The following is a 25,878-nucleotide window of genomic DNA, read 5'->3' on the forward strand; positions in this document are numbered from 1 at the left end:
CGCAGAAGTAACACTGCGCGGACTCGCGAGTGGCAGCAGCTGAGGTCGATTCGCTGGCGGGTGGCGGGGTCTGCAGCGTCCATGGGACCGGCGGGAGCTCGCGCAGCTGGTCAGTGTCAGCGTTGTGCAGAGCAGCCTCCAGCGTGTTGGCCAGCTTGATTGCCGAGCGTAAGGTAAGATTGGCGTTTTCCAGCAGCTGCTGGCGCACATATACTGACCTGATCCCCGTAACGAAGGCGTCTCGTACCAGGAGCTCTGCATGCTGTTCTGCCATCAGTCCCTTGCAGTTGCAGGCCTGCACGAGCGTCTGTAGGGCCCGGGCAAACTCAGCGCTCGACTCTCTGGCCCGCTGCCGCTGCATCGCTAAGCGATGTCTTGCATAGACAGTGTTCACCGGCCACAGGTACTGTCTTTTGAGGGCATCCAGTGCCCCTTGGTAGTTCGGCAGGTCCCTAATAAGGGAGAAAACCCTTAGACTGACTCTGGAAAGGAGGATTTTTTGCATTGTGGCAGGCTCAGTCACGGGAATCTCTTCCAAGTATGATTGGAAGCATGCAAGCCGGAGTTCAAAGGCAAGAGCTGCTTCTGGAGCTTGAGGGTCCAAGTCCAGTTTTTTCCGGACATAAAATACTCTCCATGTTTTAAAACTTCCAGCGAATAAAATTGATGCACCATCAATAACTCTCAGAGACGTGAGGCGAGATATAGGCTTTTATTCGCTGGAAGAGAGCACTATCAGCAGCAAGAGACCATCACACAACATCCTGGAGACTGAGGGAGGAGCAGTGCCTCCAATTGCCTTTATACCGGGGTCCGTGGGAGGAGCCACAGGAGCAGTCAGCGGGGGTGGGGGGGGCGTGTCCAGACAGGTATATGTAGTTCACCACACTAATAGAATTTCATTTTTTATTGCAAGGAGAATTAAATACAAAAGTTGGTAGGTTATACTGCAGTCATATAGCATACTGGTAAGAGCTCAACTGGAATATGGTATATGACTATTAGTCTCTTCATTTAAACAAATATGTTGGAAACATATTTATTAGACTAAAACCTGGAATGAATGGGTTATGTCAAAAAGAATGATTCGAAAGGCCCAGACTGCATGTGCTGGAGTTGTGAAAAATCAGAATTTACGTAACTGAAACCTATAATATTCTGAGGGTCTTGACATGGTGGATGTGGAGAGAATTCATCATCTTGTATGGGAATCTAGAACTGGAGAATTGTTTACAAATAAGGATACAGTGAATGTTTCCACTCCTTGAGACTCTCATAGTTTGAGCTTCTTGAAAAGCAAGAAGATGAAGGTTTATCGGAATTGGGTTTAATATCGTCGGCATTTGTCATGAAATTTGTTAACTTTGCAGCAACAGTACAATGCATTACTTGATAATATAGAATAAAATGTGAATTACAGTAAGAATATATAAGTATATCAAATAGTTCAATTAAATAAGTAGTACAAATACAGAAATAAAATAAATAGTGAGGTAGTGTTTGTGGATTCAATGTCCTTTCAGAAATCTGATGGTAGAGGGGAAGAAGCTGTTCCTGAATGCTAAGTGTGTGCCTTCAGGCTTCTGTACCTCCTTTCTGACAGTAACAATGTGAAGAGGTCATGTCTTGGGTGGTATGGATCGTTAAGGATGAACCACTTTCTTGAGGCACCGCTCATTGAAGATGTTTTTAGATGCTGCTGAGTCTAGTACCCATGATGGAAGTGACTAATTTTAAAATTCGCTGCAGTTTACTTTGACCCTGTACAATAACCTCCATACCAGACAGTAATACAGCTGTTAAGAATGCTCTCCATGGTACATCTGCAGAAATTTTCAACGGTTTTAGGTGACATACCAAATTTCCTCAAACTCCTTATGAAATATAACCACTGCCTTGCCTTCTTTATAGATGCATTGATATGTTAGGGCCAGATTAGATCCTCAAATATATTAACACTTAGGAACTTGAAGTTGCTCACTCTGTCCAATTCTGATCCCTCCATGAGGATTAGTGTGTTTTCCCTTGTCTTACTCTTTCTGAAGTCCACAATCAGCTCTTTGGCCTTCCTGACATTGAGTGCAAGGTTGTTGCTGTGTCACCACTCAACTAGCTGGTATATGTCACTCCTGTCTCTACTCCTGACCCCTCTGTGAGGACTGTTTGTGTTCTCTTGACTTACCCTTTCTGAAGTCCTCACAGAACCTCAATGATGCACATTCACTCAATACCATTAAAGATTTCTGGTTGCACCTATCCATAAGCCTATTAAGTTAAAACCAGGACCAAAATGATGCAAAATTTGTTCTCTTAGAGTCTATTAAACTTTTGGGAAGCTCCAGCTGTGATACTTTGTTCCTGGGTTTACAAATGAGAGCAGTAGGTGTAAACAAGGTACATGAGGATATGGCAGAAAAGTGGATTAATGTTGAAGAGCTCTAATGGCATTCATGGTAGAGGAGTTTTAAGGTATTGTATGGCTTATTGCTGCTAAGTTTTTATTGTATCAGTAAAATATGTCACATTTAGAACAATAAATTGATATGTTGATAGTGTTGTAATGTCTACATGTATTTAACCCAAAACGGGACTAAAATATCTAGCAGTTTCATGAGTAAAATCGATGCTTACGTAAATGGAATTCTTGCATTGTACAATAGTCTTTATGGCATTGGTAAACAAGATTTTGTCATGATGTTACAAATTAATCTTCAATTTAATCTCCAGTTATCTATTTTTCCCTACAAATTCTAATATAACTTGTATAGTTTAAAAGTTTCCTAGGAATTAAAGAAAATCTCTTGATATATGGATCTCAAGGAACTAACCACGTGGTACTACATTTTAGTTAATATAGATGTTTGTAGACTAGTTTTTCACGAGAAAATCAAATTGAAAAGGGAGGATTTATTGCACATAAGGCAATAATGCCCAATAAGAACCAAACATCAATTCATATGCTCAAGATGAATACGTTTATTCTCTTTATATTGAAACAAGCAGTTCTAGAAGAGTGAGTTTCACCCAGTCTAACCAACAAGCATGGAGCTGGAACTGCTACAAAAATTGCTTTGAGTATTTAGCTTTTGTTCCCACAGATGTCCTGCTGACTTCCATTTTCTGCTCAGATCTTTGTTTAATCAACCAGGGTGCCCAATAGAACCAATGTCGAGCCCTCTGGAATACATGGAAATTTTGAGCACAATGTTGCCATCAGGTCTGCAGTGTGACAGGAATTCAAAATCACATTAGTGCACTTGCTGTATATAAAACTGAGTTTATGTTGGTTTCAAAGACTCTGGAAGGATTAATTGAAGAACCACTATAGTGAACAATAAGGATATGAGGCCGGTTCTGCTGTTTGGTCTGCTGGGAGAAATTCTAGCTTCCAGCTTTTTAATTCTGATGTGTTTTGTTTTATGTACCATGACTAAGCACGAAGAACTTATTGCAAGTGCTATTATATCCACTTTAGATGGGATGACGAGAGTGAGACACTCAAGGACCAGCACCAGCTTCAACATTCAGGAAGGACAGCTGTAGTGGAGGGAGGGGAGGGGTATGTGGAAGCTGCTGGCAGAAGCTGTATCCAACCCATAGAGTTTAAATCAAAGGTGAACCTGGACTCAGTTTACCTTTAGCCATGAAGGTGCAGCCTTTTGCAATCTTCAGTAACAAGACCTGTTGAGCCAGTTATTGCCAATATGTTGAATCCTTTCTGCAGCTTCCTCAAGATCTACCTGCAGTAGATCTAAGTCTTCTGTGCACTTCTGAACAGAGTAATGAAGCCCTCCTCATCAAAAAATCCAGTCAATTTCTTCCAATTCACTTCAACTCACCAGAATTGGGAGGGAAGGTGTAATCAAAGGATTGGAAAACAGAAAGTTTCATACATCCTTCCACATCTACTTGCATTGATAGTGCACCGTCAGCATTGTAAAATCACCCAAGAATATTCACAGGAGCATTACCAAAATTAAATGATCATAAACTTGGTCAAAAGTGTATGTTTTAAGGAGTGTCAAAGTGAGAAAACAAAATATAGTGGAAGAAAGGCTTTAGGTTGGAATTTCAGGATCTTACTCAACAGTTAAAGATGCAACTGACCGTGGTGCATGCTCAGTCCTCATTGCAATTAAACTGCCCTACTCCCGACCTCCTTCGCCTCAGCACTTCCTTTCTATTGCCCATCAACCAGCTACTGATGATGAGATGTCTGAAACTGGATCAGCTGGACCCAGAGTTGTTGAGATCATTCCTCAATACAGCATGGTACAAACCCATCGGTCCATGATGTTGTCAACCTACTCTAAGATCAATCTGATACTTACCTTCCACATAACCCTTCACTTTTTATTTAATCCATGTGCCTTTTTAAGCATCTCTTACATGTCCCTAATACATCTGCCTCTACCATGAGAACTGGCAGGCCTACTACTCTGTAAAAAAACTATCTCTGACATTGTCCCTGTTCTTTCCACCAATCACTTTAAAATTACGTCCTCTTTTATTAGCCAGTTCCACCCTGGGAGGAAGTGTCTGGCTGCCCACCCTATCATTGCCTCTTATCGACAAATCCACCTCTTCCAAGTCACCACTCATCTTCTTTTTCTCCAATTTGAAAAGCCTAAGCTTACTCAACCTTTTCTCACTTAAAACATTGTTGTTAATCCAGACAACACTTTGGAAAACCTCCTCTACATCTTTCCTATATTGAGGAAACCAAATCTGAACACAATACCCAGGTGTTGTCCAAGCAGTGATTTATAGACCTACAACATTAGCCGGTGGCGTAGTGGCATCCTGAGATCAAATCCAGCCAGTTCCAAAAGATCCTGGAGATGGATGGGCCCCGCTAGGTTTCAGATGCCCAAGACACACCGTACGATGAGCAATCACCAAAAAGATCGGTGTAAAAAGCTTGTCATGACGGCGCCCCGACGACTCCACCAGGAGTTAAGGGCACACACACACACACACACACACACACACTCACACACACACACACACACACACACACTCACACGCACACACACACACTCACACACACACACACACACACTCACACACACACACACACACACACACACACACACACACACACTCACACACACACACACACACACACAGACACACACTCACACACACACACACACACACTCACACACACACACACACACACACACACTCACACACACACACACACACACACGCACACACACACGCACACACGCACGCACGCACGCACGCACATACACACACACACACACACACACACCATTAGCTTGTAGCTCTTGGACTCAATTCCAGCCCCCCGCCCCCCCATGAAAGCCCAATATTCTTCAACACCTTATCAATTTGCCCATCAGCTTTGACAGATCTATGGATGTGAATCCCAAGATCCCTCTGATCCTCCACACTGCAAAGAATCCTGTCGTTAACATTATGTGCAAATGTATATTTCTGAATCAGAAATGACATATGCTTGTAATCCACCTTGAAGTTGTAGAACAATGAGCTGGTTGCAGTGTTTTACTTTATCCTGTAGACATGGAGGCTGTTCCAATACCAGCAATGGCTTTGAGGATGCCAATTTACACGCATGTTGGAAGGAAATGGGTGTTGATGACAGAGGCTGCCACTGTCAGCCACATGTGATGCTTCGCTCTGTGTGTTTCAGACTGCTCTCATAGAGGAAAGCAGAAAGCATTGGTCGGCAGGACATGTCCTGTGACAAGATATTTTATCGTCAGATTTGGGTAGTTTTCCACTCATTGCAGGCACCCAGGATGCTAAATGTGGGGGCTAGGCTTTAGTAACATCGTTCATTTTCTAAGAAGAAGTTGTTGGAGCATCTTGGATGGTTTGTGACATGTTGCCATATCTGAATATGGGAAAGGTCTTATCAGACTTGGGCAGTGCTTGTCTCTTTGGGCCTATGTTCTGTAGAGTGTATTCCCAGGTGTACATAGGCATGTCCTATCAGCACCTCAGAGTGAGTCTTTAACAATGCTACCCGCTTTGCTCTTCTTCTGCCAAATCCTTCAGTGCTGCCAAGTAACAGTCAAGAATTGGCCCTTACTTTTGTGAAAATGTGGAGACTGCAGTACATTAAAACCTCTCTAAAGTGATGTTACTTGATCTGACTGATCACCTAAATCTCTTCTTGAGGAACCTGAAGGCTGCTTGCACAGTTCCCACTTGTCTCACCTGCATGTTGTAACTGCCTTCTCCAGTAATAAGAGGACTGAGGAGCCCAGGATTCAGTGGGTAAATTCTCCCCAACAAATGTCAGCCTGCAGTTCTAGCGCAGCAGCTGATATATGGCAGATGCAGCAAGCCACCTCAAAGTTAAAAGAGCCCTGTCACTTTCTGATGTGGCTGCCTTTCTTCTTCACGTTCATCTTGATTTATTTGTTATCCTCAGTCTCTGAGCTCAAGGAAAGCTTGTTAACTTGGCCAATTCATGTGCTGTGTGCTGCCTGCTGTTCAAGAAAAGGAGGATGAATTTTCTTGTTCTTAAATAAAGAGCCTCTGCTAAGTTGTAAATGCAGCACTGGATTGTATTTTCTTTTCCAGAAAAGTTTTTTTTAACAAAATTTGCAAATACATGACATTGTGGATTCAAATGTCAACATTCATGGTGCAAGACATTTCTTTGTACTTGCTGACAAGATTTACATTAAGTCAGCCTAATTTATTTGTCATCAAAATTCCACGAGCAATGTCTGAAAGAGTTTTACACAGATTCCAGACCTTCAGTGTGCAATGGTAGGCGTGTCTTAAATTGTAGTCCTTCCTCATAGAACCATTACAAATTCTAAATGCTGATAACAAAACAACTCTTCAGATTTAATTTTTAGGCCTGCCTTTGTTAGTAGGGCTAGTTAATGAATTTGCTATTTAACCAAAGACTAAAAGAGATTATGCAATAGGTAAAAGTCTTGTCACTATTTTATGTGATAATATTATCTAATCTTTTGAACTATGGACTTTCATGATAAAACTATGAACAATATAAGAGCAAGAGCACATACTATAGCTTACAAGTAGATCCTCTGAAAATTTCTTTTCCTTGAATCTCTTTTTTTGAGGGAATACTGACAAAATGCCTGCAGATTACAATGGCACATGGGAGATGACAGAAAATAAGAATTTTGAGGGTTACATGAAAGCTCTGGGTAAGTTTTAACTGCTCTATAATCATTTATTGGCAATGACTTTTTTATTTTCCTGCATAAGGAATGTGCACGTAGTAATGGAACTGTAAGATATAAGCTATTATAAAGAAGGGGCAGAATAACCTGGGACCTGCGTGTGAAGATAAGTGATGACTGACACCAACTTTATTTCATGCCTATAATCAAAGTTCCCTTAGCTTTTGCTACACCCAATGTATTTGATAGCCTACCCATGCAAGTGAAGGGATAATGGTTTGTAATTTTGTAAGGTAACACATATAATAGCAGGTATGTTATTTGGTTTCTGTAATATATTTGTTAGTGTTTAAATTGGATTTGAGATTATGCATCTATATATTATTTATATCACTTACTGTTTGTTGAAACATGCTGGTGCACATTGCTTTCCGTGTTTTCCAGCAAAGTAAAAGATATTCTGACAAAATATTAACACAACACCGAATTAATATAGTTCAATTCTTAACATTTGGTAAACAAATCTGTACACAGCCCTCTGTGGAGTGAAAATATGCTTTCCTTTTCATTGATGCTTGAGTTCAGACTGCAAGTAATTTCTGCTTGAGGGGGAAGAACGTGATCCTGATGAAAATGAAGGGAAAAGGGAACATTATTGTTTTGAGGTTAGAGAAAATGCGACTGTGCCCGCAATAAAGGTGGGGAGTTGGATGTGATGAAATTTAAGAAATGGATCTGTGGCAAGGTAATTAGATAGCCCCATCCCCTCACCTTTTAAATCTATTCCTCATCTTTTTTTCTCCAGTTCTGTTGAAGGGTCTCGGCCCAAAATGTCAACTGTATTCTTTTTCATTGGTGCTACCTTGTCTGCTGAGTTCCTCCAGCATTTTGTTGTGTTGCTCAGATTTCCAGCATCTGCAGATTTTCTCTTGTCTGTAGATAGATAAGTTTGTTATCTTTGAGAATTGAGGCAGAAGTGTAAAGCTTCAGGGTGTGGTAGATGAGGAAAAACTAATGCTGAACTAAACATTTTGCAGGTGTGTTTAATCTGTTGAAAGTACAAATATAACGTTAACACTTTTTAAATAAAAAGAAATTCTTACAGTATAATTAATTAATGAAATACAAAATAATCTGGAAGTCCTGGCCTGAATAACCTAAAAAGGTTAAAATCATTACTGTGCCCCCATTACGTGGATCCAGTTTTAACTTTATCTGATTTACTGAAGTGAAGTGTATTTGTTGGTTTCTGAAGATCTGTTACTCTGTTGTTTTGCATGATATAGCATTAACCTCAGGGATGCTTGCTTAGTTCACTCATCTACTCTCTCTGCACCCACAAATGTCTGGCTAGGCACAGCTCAAATGCCATCAATACACTTACCAATGACACAGCTATTGCAGGCAGAATTTCAGCTGGTGATGAGGAGGTATACAGGAACAAGATAGATCAGCTGATTGATGGTGTTCCAGCAAAATCCTTACATTTAACATCAGTAAGACCAAGGAATTGATAGTGGACTTTAGGAAAGAGAAGTTGAGGGAACACATACCAGTCCTTATTGAGGGATCAGAAGTGCAAAGAGTGAGCAGTTTCAAGTTTCTGGGTGTCAACATCTCTGAGGATTGATCCTGAGCCCAACATATCGATGCAATTACAAGAATGCATGACAACAGCTATATTTCATTAGAAGTTTGAGAAGAATTGTTTTGTCACCAAAGACAGTTGAAAATTTCTACAGATGTACTGTGGAGAGCATTCTAAATGGTCGCATCAGCATCTGGTATGGAGGGGCCACTGCACAGGATCAGAAAAAGCTGTAAACTCTGCCAACTCCATGATGAGCACTAGCTCCCTAGCATCCAGGTTATCTCAAAAAAGCAACATCCGATTTTAAGGACCCCATCATCCAGGACATGCCCTCTTCTCATTGCTAAGGAGGAGGTACAGGAGCTTGAAGACACACACTCAAAATTCTTCTTCTTCTTTCCCTCCTCCATCAGATTTCTGAATAATGAATCCATGAAGGCTACCTCAATATTTTACCCTCTCTTTCTGCACTACTTACTCATTCAATTTTCTTTTTTTATATATATTCGTTATAATTCACACTTTTTATTATATATTGCATTGTAGTGTCATTGCAAAACAGCAAGTTTCATGACATATATGTGCCATTGATATTAAACCTATTTCTGATTCTAAACTTGAACAGTCATTAATACAAGGCTGTGTCTGTGTTAAGGCACCACTTCAGGTTGTTTTTGCAGATTTTTGGGCTAACCATTCAACTTCATGTCCATCTTGTAACATGCCTAAATTGATTAGTCAATGTTCATCCTAACCCATCAGAATATAAATGCAAATGATTCAATCACAAACAAGAGAACATCTGCAGATGCTGGAAATCTGAGCAACACACACAAAGTGCTGGGGGATCTTAGCAGGCCAGGCGGCATCTATGGAAAAAAGTACAGAGGATGTTTTGGGCTGAGACCACTGCTGGCTTCCTCCGGCATTTTGTGTGTGCTGAATGCAAATAATTCTATCAGTTTCCCATAATGAAAATAAGCTGTTTTTAAAGCAAATTAAAAGTGTTAACCTATGCTTATTTGAGAAGAGAATTCATTCTGAATACACACAATGCTTCTATTGACTAAAATGCCCCATTTTGCATTGTTTTTCTCTCTGGATTAACTGATTTCAAACAGGGAGCCAAGTTGTATTGATAGACTTGACATTATAGCTACAATGCAAAAGGTATTCACTAACTACTGCTTCATCTCCTAAATGTTCTCTAATGACAATAAATTGCTCAATCAAATGTATATTTTTAAGTAAATCGATCGTACTTTTTCATCTTTTGTCTGCAATGAACACTGAGCAGAAGTGGAATCAGATCATTATTTGAAAAGGGACATGGTGAGTTCCTTTTCTCCATGCTCATTTCTCCCCTGCTGTAATGTACATTATATTTTGAGCATGTTAAGCCCTTTAGAAGCTTCAGTGGCAGCAGGCCTATTTCACAGGGTAAGTGGGCTGTGAAGACTGCATGTATGTGGAGGTGTGATAATTTGTGTCAACAGTGACAAGTTGTTAGTTAGTAAAGGAGTTCTCAACCTGATTTCAGCTTATAAGGATTGAAAATACATGAATAAACCATTTTCCAAAATGTTGTATTTGCTACATGTCTTCCCTATAATGATATAACAAAACAACAATTCTGTCTTTATTTAATTAATGGTTATACCCCTTGAAAGATGAGCCCATAATTGTCAAGATCTATTCAAGATTAATCAATAGATCCTATTTTTATGATTCATAACTTGCTTTTATTCTCATGCGATATGTAGACTCATTATCTCAGTGTACTAACTTTGATTGCACTGATGGGAAAGTTCACAATATCATGTAATGTCATAGCAATTTGATTTAACACCATGCATGTGGTTTGAAGACAGTTTTCTGAGATTATGCATGAACATTTACCCAGTTAGAGCCATTCAACAGGTCACACAGCACCAATGGAAAGAGAAACAGAGTACAAATTTCAGGTTGAAAGTGCCTTTCAGAAGTGGAAACAATGAAGATCTTTCATGACTTCTGATGAACTTTTTTCAACATGAAGCATTGACTTTGCATCTCTTTCTGCCAATCTAGTCCAATGTACTGAGTGTTTCCAGCAATTTTGTTTTCATTTTATCTTCCCAGCATATGCAGTTCTTTTATTTTTATTGCACGAAGATGCCTGTTATTTTTCCATAGCATTTTTAGAGTCGGGTTAGCACACAAGTTAACACATCAGGTCTCATGTGATGTCTCATCCCCATATCATTTGGTTGAGATCTGTGGGAAGCATTGGATCATGGTGGAGATAAGTATTTTCCTATTTCAGTGTCACATCTATAATGACTACAGTCTGAATATCCCAGTACTGAGTTGCCAATATGAAGTATGGCCTTGAACCGTAATCCTTTACTATGGTCACCCATGGAAGCGAGCAAATATTGGAGTAATAGATTGGCTTCCTTCATTAGCCAAATTACTTTGAAGTTTTTGTACCGCTGCAAGGTCGAGTGACCTCTGAGAGCAAATATTAAGAATATGTTTAATTTTTTCACCATTAATGTCACTTCCCTTTATTCCTCATAAAATAATAATTTGACCTTCTCATTAATATGAAAATTAACATTATATAAATTGCAATTTGAAATGTAGCACAATGAACAGTAGCCAAGGAAATCTGATCAAAAGTAAAAGAGGGTGATTTCAGTTCATCTACAAATAAAAATTCTTGTTTAATGAGAATCTTTCCATCCAGGGAAGTCTGGGACAGACTAAAGTGAACTGTGCCTAAATCGCTGATTAAAGGGCAAATTTGAACAATCAGTGGCAGGTCACAAGTTTTTGCAATCATTATCCACTTAATAGTGAGAAGGGAATTTCATATTAAACTACCCTAATAATAATCATTCAAATAAGGTCATAATTAAGTCATAGCAATATGGAAAATATATGAAAGATCTTTGCATCCAGCATACAACTATATTGAGGGCATTTTAGAAATAAAACATGAGTGAAGTAACCCATTTTACACAATCACTTCCACTCTGGTGCATCAGGATAAGGTACACAGGATATCATCTCATTGCTATATTGTGGGTTCTACCCACTACCGACAGAGAGAGCCCACACTTACAGAACAGCAATATGTTAAGTGAATGTAAAACAGGGAAATATTTTCTGTTTTTTGTGTCAATTGAATTAAATATCTGAACATCTAAGGCTTATAGAGGAGATAAAATTACTTTTGGGAGACCCAGTCTTGAGCAGACATCTATAGAGCTTGGACAGCCCAAATATGAGCAAGAAAAGAAACCGCTAGGTGTTCAACCTGCGAGGAATTGCTGTGACCAAGCATGGCAATATTCCACATCCATATCGGGGTGCCTCCCCAACAAGATTAAAAGCCCTCCTTCCAATTATAACTGAGCTGGGCGTTAAGTATCCAATGTGATGAATACATGGTTACGGCAACCTTAATGAGGCTATATTTCAGCCAGAAGAGTCTAAATAATATGAGCTAGTATCTATTTTTAAGTGTAAAATGTGTTGTTAGAATTAACTGTAACCCACCATGTTAAACCAACATTTATAATTTGGCCACTAAAGAAGCCTTTTACTTCATGCAGACGAAATGACCTGGAGTTATCCACGTAGACATAATGAGATGAAAATTGATAAGGAGACAATGGAAGAAATGTTAGAAGGAGTATCCAAAAGCATAAACAAAGAGTTAAGTTATAAGCAGAATATAAACAGGTTAAGTACAGAAAAGTTCAGAGAGTCATTTTTAGTATTTTGAGCCTAGTTCTGATGACGTTGATCCATTTGTGGAATAGTAGGAACGTGAGTTACATGTAGACCCAAAGCTCATGATTATACACTGAATAACCTGGTGCATCCTCAGTTATATCTCTCACAGGAGCTAGTGGTATGCAGAGAAGGCAGGAGGATGGGGTTGACTAAACTTAAATCAACAATGGTTGAATGGCAGAACATAATTAATGAGTGAACGGCCTAATTCTGCTCCTATATCTAAAGTCTTTTGGTCCTAGTTATAGGCCTAGAGGAGCTGCTAGTAACCATTGCCCCAACTTTGTAACCAATCCCCACATGATGACTGCTGCACACCCACCAATTTCAACTCCATTAGTTTCTCTATAACTGCCCACTTCCAAATAATCACTAAACACAAAATTCTTGACAAACAACAGAAGTGAGAAATCTGAAACAAAAACAGAAAATGCCAGCAAGTCAGGCAATAGCAGAACAAATGGTAGGTCTGTTTATCGTTTCACTGATTCTACCCAATCGCTTAATGTAAAGATTGCGGCCTTATGCCACAGAATTACCGTGGGTTCTAGGTGGGGGATCTATTGAAGAACTTCCTGACGTTCAATGAAATTTTATGACCATAAATCCATCCCAGAACTGACAGAATTTGCTATTGATTTAGTAAAATAATGATTAACATTTAATCTGATGAACGTCTGCCGTCTTTCCTAGGCAAGTAAGACATTCACTTTAATCACAGATGATTTCAGCAAATGTGGCTGGGAAAGAAATAGGACAAAACCTTTAGTGAGATTTTTTGAGCTATTGTACCTTAAGATATGAATAAATTGCTGGATTTGCTAAGGCTGGCCAGCAAGCTTATTAAATGAAATAAATGCTTCCCCAGCAGACAGTGTTAGCAAGTCTGATAAATTATTCTGGGGTTGCTGCTGGCTGTATGATTCCCACTGCTCTGAAGTACATGCTCCAGAAAAAAAAAGTCAAACTTCAAAGCAGGATGGCGTTAATTTAAATCAGAATTTATAATCAGTCATTTATTTCTGATTTATCCTATGCATGTTTCCAACTGACAATGTCAACACAATTCTACCCTGTAGTTCTCTGAGGTTTTCCACAAACCTGTTTCTTTTAAGACTAATGCAGCAAACCAAGTAATTTAGTCACTTAATAAGGCTTGTGAGTTTCTCTCTCTCTGGATAATACTGCGTATCAAATGACAATTGTACAAATAACTAGCACTATACTAAGAACATGCAGTGAAAGAGTCTTGAAGTTGTGGCATTCACTGATGAATATTGTCATTGAAACAATTTAAGAGTACGCTGTCAATCAATTTACTTACGGTATATATGCTTTATTTATTTTAAACCAACCGCAGTGCAGCTCTCCTTAATGGACTGAACTATACATTCTAATATTAGTGCATTTTGACTTGTAGATTTGCTTGATCTGAGGGATTATCTTCATTTTTCTTTTTTTAGTGAATCAGGTGTAGGTTTCTTCCACATTGAACTATCATGATGAATGGACAACAGACACCCCATACAGTAATTGGATAAGTACAAGGGAAAGAAACAACTAAAAGTTCAATGTTAACATTGTTAGATTATACTGAATAATAAAATAAAAGTTCAAAATTCAAGGTTAGTTAATTATCAAATTACATATACTTCACCATATACTACTTTGAGATTCATTTCTTGCAGGCGTTCACAGTAAAAACAAAAAATACAATAGAGACAATGAAAAATTGCAAACAAAAACAGCCCATGAGCAAAAGAAGGAGAAACTGTAATAAATACATAAATAAATAATACTGAGAACATGAGTTGTAGAGTCCACACTGGTTCAGGAGCTTGATGGTTGAAGAGCAATAACTGTTCCTGAACCTGGTGGTTTGAGGCCCAGGGCTCCTCCTTGATGGCAGCAACAAGAGTAGAGCATGGTCTGGATGATGGGGGTCCTTGATGATAGATGCTGCCTTTTTTGTGACAGTTCTCCTTGTAGATGTGCTCAATTGTGAGGATAACTTCACCTGTGATGAAGTGGGGCTGTATCCATCAGTCTTTGGAGACGTTTCCGTTCTTAGGCTTTGGAGTTTCCATACTTGGCCATACCTTGTCAATACTGAATCTGCAGAAGCGTCTAAGAAATTAGAGGGGCTATCATGCCTTGTTTGTGATAGTACTTATGTTGTGGTCCCAGGACAGATCCCCTGACATGATAACACCAAGGACTTTAAAGTTACTGACCCTCTGCACTGCTAATACCCTAATGAAAGACTGGCTCATGTTCCTCCAATTTCTTCCTCCTGTAGTCAATAATCTGCTCTTTAGGTTTTCTGTCATTGAATGAGAGTTTGTTGTTGTGGCACCATTCAACCAGATTTTCAATCTCCCTCCTATATGTCAATTCATCACCATCTTTGACTTGGCCAACAATGGTCGTTTCATCTGCAAACTTAAAAATGCCATTGAATCTGTACTTAGCTGTTCAGTCATAGGTGTAAAGCAAGCAGAGCAGAGGAATAAACATGCATCCTTGTGGTGCATCTGTGCCTTGCAATTCAGTCCAACAGAGTAGTGTTAAACCTGTTGTACAGCAGCACCTGGTATATAGAACAAAACTACGTATATACCAAGGCTAGCATAACCAGACTTTGGAAACAGAGGAGATTGTGCAGCTGCTACTAAAGCAGAATTGAATTTAAAGAAAACTGAGTATAAAATTCAACAAATAGCCTGCTACTTTGAAAATAAAGTCAATTTTTTGTCAATAAATTATTCAGGAATAAATAAAGATACAACCAAAAACAAAAACACTGAAATTGCAGTTGGTGCATCGCCTTTGCAGGCTGCTATCACACAAGGCTGTACTATCTCCTTAGTACACCTCTGGAGTACTGAATACATTCCATTTTATTTTATTGAGATACAGCAAAGTAACAGGCCCTTCCTACCCATGAGCCTGCACCACCCAATTATACCCAATTGACTAATAATCTTACTAACCTGTGCATCTTTGGAACGCAGCAGGGAACCAAAGCTCACAGGGGAGACCTATGTGATCACAGGAAAAACATACAAACTGCTCACAAATAGTGGCAGGAATTGAACTCAGGTCAATGATGCGGTAATAGCATCACGCTAACTGCCGCGCTACCGTGCCGGCCTAAAGTTGTAAAGGAGGTTATTACATACTATGATCTCATTGGTCAACTGTCAATGCTACAAAGCATTCTCAATGGATCACAACTGACTGGATATACATGGTAAGCTGACTCAAGATGTAGCCTCAGAGTGGTGTGAAGAATTAGTTCTTGACTGCGATCAAAATCAAGACTGATGGGCTTCTGGATATGAGAAGAATCAATGAATATGTCTAACATGCAGGAAAAAGCTATTGAGCTAGAGTTCAGTCATGATCTTGTTGAATGGTGAACCAGGGTTGAAGAGCTGAATGGTGTAATCCTGTGTCTATCTCTTACCTTTTTGTGCTCCTTAGAAATGTTCTTTGTTCCCTTGAACATCAGATCGGGGCCAGGAATACTGTTTAGAGGAGACAGGACATTAAATAGCTAGAGGATGGTATATCCAGGGTGAATTGGGTCTGGTGATTGTGAAAGTGATGCTTCATTTCAGTTATGAGAAGGAATGCCCTCAGCATTGCTGATGTGCCCCATCCATGCCCTGCACATGCTGTTGCTGCTATCGGATCTATCTCCCATCTGACCTATTGATGAAAAATGGATCACGTTGCCTGAGACAATATGTGCACATCTGCAGAAAAGAGATGGAGGGTGGGGAAGGAAGAAATGCACCCACTGTGGCCTTTGTCCTGCTGGCTGTCTTTGTGTGTGTCCAATTCATGTTGTGCTCAGAACTTGGGGTTACAATTACCAACATGTGCTGAGATGCAGTGAGAGATGGGTCAGGCAACATGGCCAGTGAATGTTCCTTTCAGTCGTTTGCACTGCATCGCCTGACCATTGTGCAGAAGCACCCTTTTTCTACTAGTAAATCAGGCCGTGCTTTGTACAGGATGCTCAAGACACTGCATGAAAAGGAGATAGTTGGATAATTCTCCAAATAGATTGTCAAAGTCATTTCAATTGAATTCAAATTCAAGGCACATTTATTATCAAAGAATGGAAAAATTATACACCTTGAAATTTGACTGCTTATAGGCAACTACAAAGGCAGAAACTCTAATAACCCAATTTTAAAAAAGACCAAAAACACGAAAGATCTGATGAGAAAGACCGATCTCATCATCAGTCAAACAGATTATAAATTCTTTCATTGATGTTTCAAAGGAGGTTCAGGAAAATGATTCCAGGGTTAAATGACTTGTCATATGAAGAGTGTTTGATGGCTCTGGGCCTATATTCACTAGAATTCAGAAGAATGAGCAGTAACCTCATTGAAATCTATCGACTACTGAAAGGCCTTGATAGAGTGCACATGGAGACGATGTTGTGTGTGTGTGTGTGTGTGTGTGTGTGTGTGTGTGTGTGTGTGTGTGTGTGTGTGTGTGTGTGTGTGTGTGTGTGTGTGTGTGTGTGTGTGTGTGTGTGTGTGTGTGTGTGTGTGTGTGTGAGAGAGAGAGAGAGAAAAACACACATCATGTAAACAATACAAGCAAGCCAACAGCATCCCGAACCAGATTGTGTTCCAGATCCACTCTCAGAGCAGCCAAAGTAGGCCCAGATCAAGCTTTGGTCGCCATTTTTCACACCAGTGGAGCAGAAATGAGCAGCAGCCTGATCAGTTCACAGCCTTGGCGCCGAGGAGAAAGGAATAAACTTTTGTGGCAGATTAAGCAAAATCAGCCCAAACCTCGCCTCCGTACCCGACACTCAGGCTTCCAGCCTATCTGTGCCAGTGTTTAAATTGTCCAAGCACCCAGTAGTGCCACGTTGCAGGACTTGGATCCAGGCACCCCGATACACCTGGGCCACCCAGCCTGAAGCTGTTCTTGATTTCACTAAATTGGCTTGGTGCTTAGAACGATGCAACCTCACAGCCAGGTTGGGTGAATGGGTGTTGAAAATCTCCCGCATCAACTCCTCTCCAAATCGCTCACTCCATCTCCAGTAGCGTTACAAGTTCCATCTCCGTCTGGGGCTCAAACACGTTGCACCTTGCAATACCCCAGCACGGCTCATCCCCCAAACCAACCTCGCCTCCACCTGCCTCCTCGCTGTCTGCGGCAATTTGCTTCATGAAAGATGCTATAAGTAATGTTTTTAGTCGAACGTCTTGCCTTATGATTTGCAGGTGAGCTGTTGCACATCTTTGGTAGTGCCATTTTAAGCTAGAAGTACAATACATCATAAGACCATAAGATATTTGAGCTGAATTAGGCCATTTGGCCCATTGAGTCTGCTCTGCCATTTCATCACAGCTGATGCAATTTTTTCTCAGCCCCAATCTCCTACCTTCTGCCCGTATCTCTTCATGCTCTGTCCAATCAAGAATCTATCAACCTCTGCCGCACATATATATAAAGACTTGGCTCCCACAGCAGCCTGTGGAAAGAGAATTCCACAGATTCACCATCCTCTGGCTAAAGAAATTCCTTGTCATCTCCATTTTAAAAGAGTGCCTCTCAATCTGAGGCTGTATCCTCTGGCCTTAGATTCTCCCACCACAGGAAACATCGTCTCCACGTGCACTCTATCAAGGCCTTTCAGTAGTCGATAGATTTCAATGAGGTTACTGCTCATTCTTCTGAATTCTAGTGAATATAGGCCCAGAGCCATCAAATACTCTTCATATGACAAGTCATTTAACCCTGGAATCATTTTCCTGAACCTCCTTTGAAACATCAATGAAAGAACTTATAATCTGTTTGACTGATGATGAGATTGGTCTTTCTCATCAGATCTTTCGTGTACAGCCAGAGCCTCATTGCTCCTCCTGCTGCATCAGAGCAGCAATGTGGGAATGAGACAGCCAGCTATCTCTTTCTGGAACATTGATCTGGAAATGGTGCAGTGTTTATTATTGAGATTCATCATGCAGAGATGTGTAACACCAGGGTGTATAGTGTGATAAATAAGAGCATTATCAGCTCAAGGCACCCTCCGGACTGCCTGAATCGTGTTGTTTATGCATCAGTCCATGTCAAAACATTTCCAAATTCCAGGACCACATGCTGAGGAACACACTGAAACACGGTGTCTGTAAAGGAAAAGTCAATAGCATGCTGATGGCATAAGTCAGTGGAATGACATGGCTTGTACTGAGAATGCTGACATATGAAAATGTATGAAATGCATTACACATCCTGATAATTCATCATCCTATTGTTTGGAAATCCCAATTGACTAATATCTGGTCACCTAGTTCTGTTTCCCATATCTTGATAGCCATGGTTCCTTCATTCCTGGGTTCCCATTCCCACTCTCCTTTGAAACTTACTGGGCTTTGTTTCCATGTACATTTCAGACTCACTGGACTTCATTACCATGCTCCCCTTAACCTAATCTGCTTAGCCTGAAAATTCATTCTACAACTATATAACATCAAAATAGAAGTAAATTAAAAGTGTGTTTGAGTAGAAGTAGAAATGATATCCAACAGTCTGGAGTATCTGCTTGTCCAGGACATCAAAGCCCTGAGGGTGTTGGACCACCACGGTTTCATTGTATTTCAAAATTTTATGAACAAAATATAGTTTTATAAAACAGAGTAGACTTATGCCCACCAGCCAGTTCTGCTTTTCTTTTACTCCACAGCAGCCTCTTGTATAGTTGTTGTGTCTTTCATGGAGAGGATGCTTTAAGGTTACAACCTGCAGCCAAAGTTGTCTTATAGGATCAATGAGGCCATTGCAGTCTCCACAGCCAACTGCCAATGCATTCATGTAGGCCCCACTTTCACTCACCAAAATGGGGAAAAACTAGCCAACAATTTTTAAAGGTAAATTTAATCAATTTTGGGGGTTCACAATTGGGCATTGGGACTAAATACATCACGTATTTAAGTGGATAAATTCCAATGAACATCAATACAGTTATTTTTTCACTGCACCTATTTTCAACCATTTGAAATTAAACAGTACCAAGCTATCTCAAATATTTTAAGTAGTTTTCAAAGAAAAATTGAAAAAAACAAGTCTGGGAGACCGTTTCGCTAAACACCTACGCTCTGTCTGCCAGAGAAAGCAACATCTCCCAGTGGCCACGCATTTCAATTCCACGTCCCGTTCCTATTCTGATATGTCTATCCATGGCCTCCTCTACTGTCAAGATGAAGCCACACTCAGGTTGGAGGAACAACACCTTATATACCGGCTGGGTAGCCTCCAACATGATGGCATGAACATTGACTTCTCAAACTTCCGTTAATGCCCCTCCTCCTCTTCTTACCCCATCCCTGATATATTTAGTTTTTTTCCCCCTCCTCTTTTTTTTCTCTCTCTCTCTGGCCATCACTCTGTCTGTTCTCCATCTCCCTCTGGTGCTCTCCTCCCCCTTTCTTTCTCCCTAAGCCTCCCATCCCATGACCCTTTCCCTTCTCCAGCTCTGTATCCCTTTTGCCAATCACCTCTCTGGCTCTCAGCTTCAACCTATCATTTTGCATTTCCCCCTCCCCCCACTACTTTCAAATCTCTTACTATCTTTCCTTTCAGTTAGTCCTGATGAAGGGTCTCAGCCAGAAACGTCGACAGCACTTCTCCCTATAGATGCTACCTGGCCTGCTGTGTTCCACCAGCATTTTTGTGTGTGTTGCTTGAATTTCCAGCTTCTGCAGACTTCCTCATGTTTGCATTCTAAAATTTTGTTTAATTATGCTCATTCCTGGCTCACTTGACATTCCTGGTTTATTCCTACATTTGGTGATAAGCAAAAAAAAAAGTGTAAATGTTTAAGCAGTTTTTACCCTTGGGGCTGATTGCACTCAAAACAGCACATCTATCCACCTTTTACCCTTTATGTGTAAGCCTCACTCATACGTTATGTAAATCAATGCAAAATCAAAGTTCAAAGTTGAAAGTAAATGTCTTAACAATATACATATATGTCACCATATACTATCCTGACATTTATTTTCTTTCAAGCACTTACAGGAAAATTTTAAAAATTACAATGGAGTTCATGAAAAACCATACATAACAAAGACTGACTGCCAACCAATGTGCAAAAGAGGACAGAACTGGCAAATAATACACTTTAAAATGTAAATAGATAATACTGAGAACATGAGTTGTAGAGTTCTTGAAAGTGAATCCATAGCTTGTGGAGTCAGTTCAGTGTTGGGGTGAGTGAGGTTATCCACACTGGCTCAGGAGCCTGATGGTTGAGGGGTAGTAACTGTTCCTGATCCTGGTGGTGTGGGTCCTGAGGCTCCTGTACCTTCTTCCTAATGGCAGCACAAAGAGAATAGCATGGCCTGGATGGTTGGGGGGAGTTCTTGTTGATGGATGCTGATTTTTCTGTGGCAGCACTCCCTGTAATCATGCTCACTGATGATGAGGGCTTTGCTTGTGATGGACTGTGCTGTATCAACTACCTCTTGCAAACATTTCTGTTCCTGGCATTGGTGTTTCCATACCAGGCTGTGATGCAACCAGTCAGGATACTCTCTACACTTAATCCTGAAGTAGCGGGGCTGTCAAGGAAACTCATGTCAGCAAACCTTTAGTTTGAACTATTTTTAATAACGGAGGGAAAATGCAGTTTATAACTACCACATTGTCAGTTAACCTTGCAAAGATTCTCAAGATCAAAAATCATGATAGGTTGTTGGCACATGGCTGAAAGTTTGGAGCATTGGACTATTCGCAATATTGGCACTGTGCAAATTGAAAAAAAATCTCTTATAAATATGAAGCTGAAAGTCAACTGTACCTTTGCAGAATCAGTGGCTATTTTATTAATCACAGAACATTTCTCAACATCAATATTTAACACTTAATTATTTTGAAGTTAGATTCCTGGGAAATTTAACAATACAGTTTATAGGCTCAATGGCCTCTTTATTCTGTACCGAATAAAGTGGCCTCTGAGTATATGTTTGTGGTTTTCTGCTGCTGTAGCCCATCCACTCAAGGTTCAAAGTGTTGTACATTCAGAGTTGCTCTCTGCATACCACTGTTGTAACATGCGGTTATTTGAGTTATTGCTGCCTTCCTGTCAGCTTGCACCTGTTTGGCCATTCTCCTCTGACCTCTCATTACAAGGTTTTCACCCACAGAACTGCCGCTCACTGGATTTTGCTTTGTTTTGTTTTTTTTTTTGCATTGTTCTCCATAAACTCTAGAAAGTGTTGTGTGTAAAACTCCCAGGAGATTAGCAATTTTTGAGATACTCAAACCACCAACAATCATTCCATGGTCAAAATCACTTCCTTCCCCATTCTGATGTTTGGTCAGAGCAACAACTAAATCTTTGCATGCTTTTATGCTTTGAGTTGCTGCCACACAATTGGTTGATTAGATATTTGTATATGTACAGGTCTACCTAATAAATTGGTCACTGTGCTTGTAGACATGGTCTGAACAATCAACAAGATAAAAAATTACATTTAGAAATAACAGAATTCACTAAATCACGAGATACACTTGGAATGACTGGGGAAACATTTGGTATTACATGTTTCTGTTTCCATATCTAACACAGTATTATCTTGTTTAGCCCTCAATAAATGATGGCACTTACATCAATGTAGCTCTTCGCACTTTAAATCAGAGTCAGTGTTGATTTAAGAATAACAATAATCCATCCAATCTGCCTTGCCCCAACTGCTATTGATTCTCTTCTTAAAATGAGGCACTTTACCATTTATTCAGTTTATTTATAACAAAGAGCAACTTGGATTCAGTATTTACTCTTAATGCAGTAAAACAGCTCAAACATCTCACTATGATATTATGAGATAAAATTTTAATACTGACTCCATTCAGAAGATGTGACCAAAAGTGGCCATAGAGTTAAGATTTAAGGAGTATCTTGAAGGCAGAGAGGATAAAAGCTTCACCAAGGGCACTTGGCAAGTGTCGATGATGTTATTGGTACCAATGATATGCAAGAACTGGAGGAGTTCTCAGATCTGAAGGCTTGCATTGCTGTTGAAGATTACAGAGACAGAGAGAGGTGAGGCCATTAAAAAGATTTGCAAACATGGAGGTAGATTTTACAATTGATTCATTGCTTTATATCATTAAGCAAAGAGTCAAATGGTGCGTGAAATTTGGTGTGATTTTAGAAAGTATCATCGAACCTTTGGATGATTTTGAGTTTATGGAATGTATCAGATGGGAAGGTGATCAGGAGTCCAATTAAAAGGAAATAATATCGTTGATCAATGTTTCAGCTGCAGAGAAGCTGGTGTACTTGTGTTTCTTTGATTTGCATGTAGTTGAAATATTACAGCTTTACTTTTTTTAATTAAAGCCAGAGGAATCCACTCTGAGAAACATGATTTTGAAAGAAGACTTGGCATCCTTTACAGCCAAAAGGGAGTGAAATCCATCTGAACTAATGCTGCTGCAAACCTATTCCACAAGGCATGTGTGGTTGAAATTGGCATCACGTTAAATTTGAATGCATTGTATTTCATCTTGGAGGTCCAAGAGCAACTAATATTGAAATGAGTACAATATCTCTGCCAGGAAAATCAAAGCAATAGGATAACTGCTATAACTGATTTTCTCAGCATTTTATTTACTGGATTAAGAGTGGTTTGCTCATGCACAAGAACACATTAATTGAATCTTAATTTTAAAATCTAATCCACACAGTCTTCAAAGATAGTGATTTGTATTCCAGTCAAAGAGGTATCTTCTCGCCAACTTATTCCCTTCAGATTAGCCAGAAGAACTCTCTCTGAGTGTGGTTCTGTGCATACCAGCTATACCTTCTCTGCTTCTACACTATTAAGAGTTTTAGTGATTTGATCATGGGAAGTCTTTAATCGTTTCTTTTTAGCAAGAACATCTGAAATGGAAATCTTGCTTCACTTTTGTCTCTTCATACCTGATTACTGAGGACAATTGTAAAACTTCAATTGCCTGGAGAATCTTTATTTTCCATCTGGGTCAGTTACACATTGTCTTTACCTTGTGAACCATGGGGTGTAGTACCTGAAATTGGAAATAGTGATGCACTTAGTTCCTGCCTATTGATGGCAAAGGCAGCAGAATCAGAAGTTCATGTTGGCTACTTGTTTAGATTAACATTGTGTACTAAACAGCTGCTGAGTGGCTAATAGTACTTTTAAAACAACCTGCATTTCCTAAAGGGGGTGGAATATATTGTGGAAATCATACTGAGCACCATCAAAGAAAGGGACATCTTGGGAGAGAGAGGGATTCATTGCTTTAAGCTGGCACTTTGGTGAAGAAGATAAAGAATGTGAACTGTCCTTTATTGACAGGAAACCAGAAGGCATGCCAGGCAGGTAAATACAAGGCAGTGGGAGGACAAAACAGGATGGTTCAAGGCAGGAGCCAACTTGAGGTCATGGATGCAGGACCACTAATAGGTCACACACTTAACAACAATGCAAGTATCACATACTGATAAAAGTTGTATCACTTGGAGAGGAATCTGCAAGTGATGGTGTTCCCAAAGGGCTGCCTTTGTACAGGTCACAAGGCAGAAGAAAGCAAATGTAGTGGATTTATGCACGGTACACACTGACTCACTGTGCACTAGTGGTGAAGGGAATGAATGTTTAAGATGGCGGATGAGGTTCCATTAAAAGTGAGAAGCTTTTGTCTTGGATTTTGCTGACACTGCATCCATTTAGGCAAGTGGAGAGAATTTTTGCACATTCCTGACTTCTGTCAGTCCCCTGGAATGCTGGCTAGATGTCTACCATACTTCCATTTCTGTTAACCTCTTATCCATAAATTACGATTTCATCATGAGGTGGCTAAATTACTGGATTGTAACTCAAAGGCGTGGACTAACTATCCAGAACTGAAAGCTCAAACCCCACCCTGACAACCATGGAATTTTAAACTCAGTTAAAGATGATTGGGAGCTTTTCTTTTAAATAGCAGCATTGGCTAGCTCATGACTGGGAAATACTGGAATGAGGCTAAGAAAAATCATTTGATTCATCAAAAGTCCTTATTTGAGAAAGCTATCCTCAGCTAATCTAGGCTACGTCTGATGCTGGGTCCACAGAAATGTGTTGGCCTCTGAGATCACCTAAAAACTGTTTTGTGGAATGATAACTCCTATGTTTTGGAACAGAACAATGTAAAAAAATTGTTGCAAGCATAGGTAAAGATGGGCAATAAATGTTGGTTTTGCCATTGGCATTTTCATCCTGAAAAAGGAATAAACAAAATGAAAAAAACATTTAATTTCACAGAGGTCATTAATATTTTCTCCCTTTACATCTGTCATACTGTACCTGCATTTTATATTTACTCCTTAGGTGCAACGTCTGCATCATCCATACCTTTTGAAGATGATTGAAGCACAGAACTTGGAGTCATGCACCTGTTTTCTGTCACCATGTACAGATATCCTTCTTGGTCACTAATAGTCCCCCATTGCATTTCATGCATTTAAATATCATTGGCATTTCCTTGATTTCACTAAAAAATATTTATTGATATTCTGTCAGTTATCAACTTCGGCAATGTTAAATCTTAGCCTAGTGAAATGGACTCACTGCATTTTAGAAATTTTATTCTTGCCTACCTTCCTATTTTTTTCATAACAACTGCATTATCATCAACAATGCTAATGCTTTTCCAAACATATATTTTTTGTCTATCTAACTAGCTTCCTGAATTTCCCTCACTATAATTGTTATAAACTGCTGAGAAAAAGTTCTAAGAATTAATATTTTAAGAATTCATCACTTATGCTACCATTTTCTTTCTTTCTTTCCCAGTTAAATGTAATAAGATCACATGACTGGTCTTCCAGCCTGAACCTGTCAACTTGAGAATTGTTTTGGATACAACTGTGGAAGTAATATCTCACACTCCTTTAAAAATGTTACTTTTGGACATTCAGTTTTATGTAAAGCAGGTTCTTCCGGCACTGAAATGTATTAGGATGTGCGACAAAATAGTACTAGGAGCGATTGTGTGTGTTACACCACTTCTGGTGCAGGTGAGCCAGATGCGAGAGAAGTTCTACTTGTGTACACAAAATAATCTTTCTCAGCTGGTGAAAGACTAACAGCTGGTTCTGCCTTTCCCAGTACGGTGTGCAAAACGGGTTTATACTTAGTCATTGCAATATTTTGTTGGTGCAACACTAGTTATTCTAACTGCAACAGTTAAATTTCTTGGTTAGATTGGATCACTAGAGCATTAGTGATATTTAAAGTATCATGGAGCAAAACAACTGAGTTTTATTGTTAGAGTCAAGGGTAATAAACTCAG

General features: G+C 39.7%; 1 protein-coding gene across 2 annotated transcripts in view; it reads left to right on the top strand.

Annotated features, from left to right (window-relative positions):
• LOC140725448 (retinol-binding protein 2-like) overlaps positions 1-25,878 on the top strand; it is a 51,943-nt gene that overhangs the window by 5,615 nt on the left and 20,450 nt on the right. For both annotated transcript variants that reach the window (XM_073040912.1, XM_073040914.1), the window contains exon 2: positions 7,095-7,181. In XM_073040912.1, the coding sequence (XP_072897013.1) occupies positions 7,109-7,181 (73 nt within the window). In that variant the 5' untranslated portion in view covers positions 7,095-7,108. The remainder of the gene's footprint in view (positions 1-7,094; positions 7,182-25,878) is intronic.

The sequence above is a fragment of the Hemitrygon akajei genome, chromosome 3, assembly GCF_048418815.1.
Source record: "Hemitrygon akajei chromosome 3, sHemAka1.3, whole genome shotgun sequence".
Taxonomy (NCBI): domain Eukaryota; kingdom Metazoa; phylum Chordata; class Chondrichthyes; order Myliobatiformes; family Dasyatidae; genus Hemitrygon; species Hemitrygon akajei.